Genomic DNA, 2,386 nt, shown 5'->3' on the forward strand with positions numbered 1-2,386 from the left:
ATCTGTAAGAGACTATTCAGCATTGAATTCAGTTATTTTGACCCTTACATGTTAGCTTTGATCCATGAGTGCAGTTCAAAGTTCTCCAAAGAAGATAGTAGCATAATTCACACAAGCATCACAAAAGAAGAGCTCTACCAGATATAACTTTTTCCTATCAGAGTTAGTCACTGCTCTAAAATTAATAGCAAACAATTAAGCGGTTTTCTTTGATGAAGTAAAGGAAATGAGTTTGTAGCACTGGATACTAGGTCTTCTAAGAGGAGAGCCCTTAAAGAGGACAATTAATATAGCTTGATATGGTGGATACATTTTTCTCATGCAGTTGTCTGATGGGAAGTCCCTTTAGAAACATTTGCGGTGAACAATGCATGGCCCAGACTCATCATACTCCAGTTTGCTGATCCACATTTGTTGGAAAGTGGAGAGAGAGGCCAGGATGGAGCCACCAATCCACACAGAGTATTTACGCTCAGGAGGGGCGATGATTTTGATTTTCATGGTACTTGGTGCCAGGGAAGCAATCTCTTTCTGCATCCGGTCAGCAATGCCTGGGTACATGGTGCTGCCCCCGGACAGCACCGTATTAGCATACAGGTCCTTGCGGATGTCCACATCACATTTCATGATAGAGTTGAAGTTGGTCTCATGGATGCCACAGGATTCCATGCCCAGGAAGGCTGGCTGGAAAAGGGCCTCAGGGCAGCGGAACCTCTCATTGCCCAAGGTGATTACCTGCCCATCGGGTAGTTCGTAGTTCTTCTCTAGTGAGGAGGAGGTGGCAGATATGGCCATTTCCTGCTCAAAATCCAAGGCAACATAGCACAGCTTCTCCTTGACGTCACGCACAATCTCCCTCTCAGCCGTGGTGGTGAAGCTGTAGCCTCTCTCAGTCAGGATTTTCATGAGATAGTCAGTTAGTTCCCGGCCGGCCAGGTCCAGCCGGAGAATAGCATGGGGCAGGGCATAGCCCTCATAGATGGGGACTGTGTGGGTAACCCCATCACCAGAGTCCATCACAATGCCTGTGGTGCGGCCAGAGGCATAGAGGGATAGCACAGCCTGGATAGCCACGTACATAGCTGGTGTGTTGAAGGTCTCAAACATGATCTGAGTCATCTTCTCCCTGTTAGCCTTAGGATTGAGGGGAGCCTCACTAAGCAATACTGGGTGTTCCTCGGGGGCCACCCGCAGCTCATTGTAGAAGGTGTGGTGCCAAATCTTCTCCATGTCATCCCAGTTAGTAACAATGCCATGTTCAATAGGGTATTTCAGCGTCAGGATGCCCCGCTTACTTTGGGCTTCATCCCCAACATAGCTGTCCTTCTGGCCCATCCCTATCATCACACCCTGGTGCCTAGGGCGCCCCACAATGGAGGGGAAGACAGCACGGGGAGCATCATCCCCAGCAAACCCAGCCTTGCACATACCAGAGCCATTATCCACAACTAGAGCAGCAATCTCTTCATCAGCCATAGCTATTAACAGACAGAGCAGGTTAATAACTACCAGAAAGATGTTTTCATAGTCACTGCTCCTGGAGAAGTGATAAGAGGGATGAGCCTCAGTCATATTTAAAGGCAGCTGAGTCTCAGCATGAGCCTGTCCACCAACCTCCCCCACATCTCCCAATAGGAGGATCTCTTGGCAAAACCCCATCCCATTGGTTCACTGTTGTGTAGGCTGCAGCTTGTGCTCCTATTCAGACAGCTTCTCCCCTATCAGCAGTAGCCACTAGAATATTATTGGTCTCAGTAGGATAATTGAACCTGTTCCTCTGAATTGCAATCGCTTACTCTTCTCTTTGCATAAAGGGCTTAGGAAATAAGGACATCCATCTGCCCTGAGTAGTGAAAGGTAAGTGATATGCATTCATAGTAGCTACGGAGAGTAGGTATATACAGACACTAACTGAATGCTTGGCGTTAGTATAGTACTTGATAATTACATGCATTAGGTTAACTGTAAGGAACCTAATGAGAGCTAGATTCTGTTCCCATTAAAGTCAATGGGAATGCTGAATCCTTAACACCAGTGGATCCTTCTCTTACTTAACAGCCCTGCGAAGCTTTAAACTGTAAATGCATTAAGGGAGGCAGGTAGATTTGTGTTCCTTGGGGAAGCTAAAGGCTGGGGGGACACTTTTGATCCTGAAAATGTTTCTGCCTCCTTCCCAAACACTGATTGTGTGGAAAAGGGGGGAGGAGGGGAGAGGAACTTTTTTGTGCGATAGGCTTGGGCAAATAAAAGCCTGTAAGAGGAGGTGTAATGGGTTCAGGTTAGAGCTTATAGCTGCCCTAAAGAAACCTGTCTTATTAATAACTGAAGCCTTTGGATATTTCATGTGGTTTCAGCTTTTGAATAGGGACAATTTATTTTCTTCCAA

At 46.6% G+C, this 2,386-nt stretch overlaps 1 protein-coding gene across 2 annotated transcripts; it reads right to left on the reverse strand.

Annotated features, from left to right (window-relative positions):
* Positions 1-345: 345 nt before the first annotated feature.
* Positions 346-1,512, reverse strand: ACTBL2 (actin beta like 2). 2 transcript variants are annotated; one of them, XM_024201907.1, is made up of 2 exons: positions 1,348-1,476; positions 346-1,221 (listed from the first exon to the last, which is right to left on the reverse strand). In XM_024201907.1, the coding sequence occupies exons 1-2, from the start codon at positions 1,474-1,476 to the stop codon at positions 346-348; spliced, it is 1,005 nt and encodes a 334-aa protein (XP_024057675.1). The 2 variants fall into 2 exon arrangements, with proteins under 2 accessions (XP_024057675.1, XP_024057676.1); XM_024201908.1 differs by having other exon boundaries at positions 346-1,512.
* Between the last annotated feature and the right edge of the window lie 874 nt (positions 1,513-2,386).

The sequence above is a fragment of the Terrapene carolina genome, unplaced genomic scaffold, assembly GCF_002925995.2.
Source record: "Terrapene carolina triunguis isolate 2854851 unplaced genomic scaffold, T_m_triunguis-2.0 Scaffold69, whole genome shotgun sequence".
Taxonomy (NCBI): Eukaryota; Metazoa; Chordata; order Testudines; family Emydidae; genus Terrapene; species Terrapene triunguis.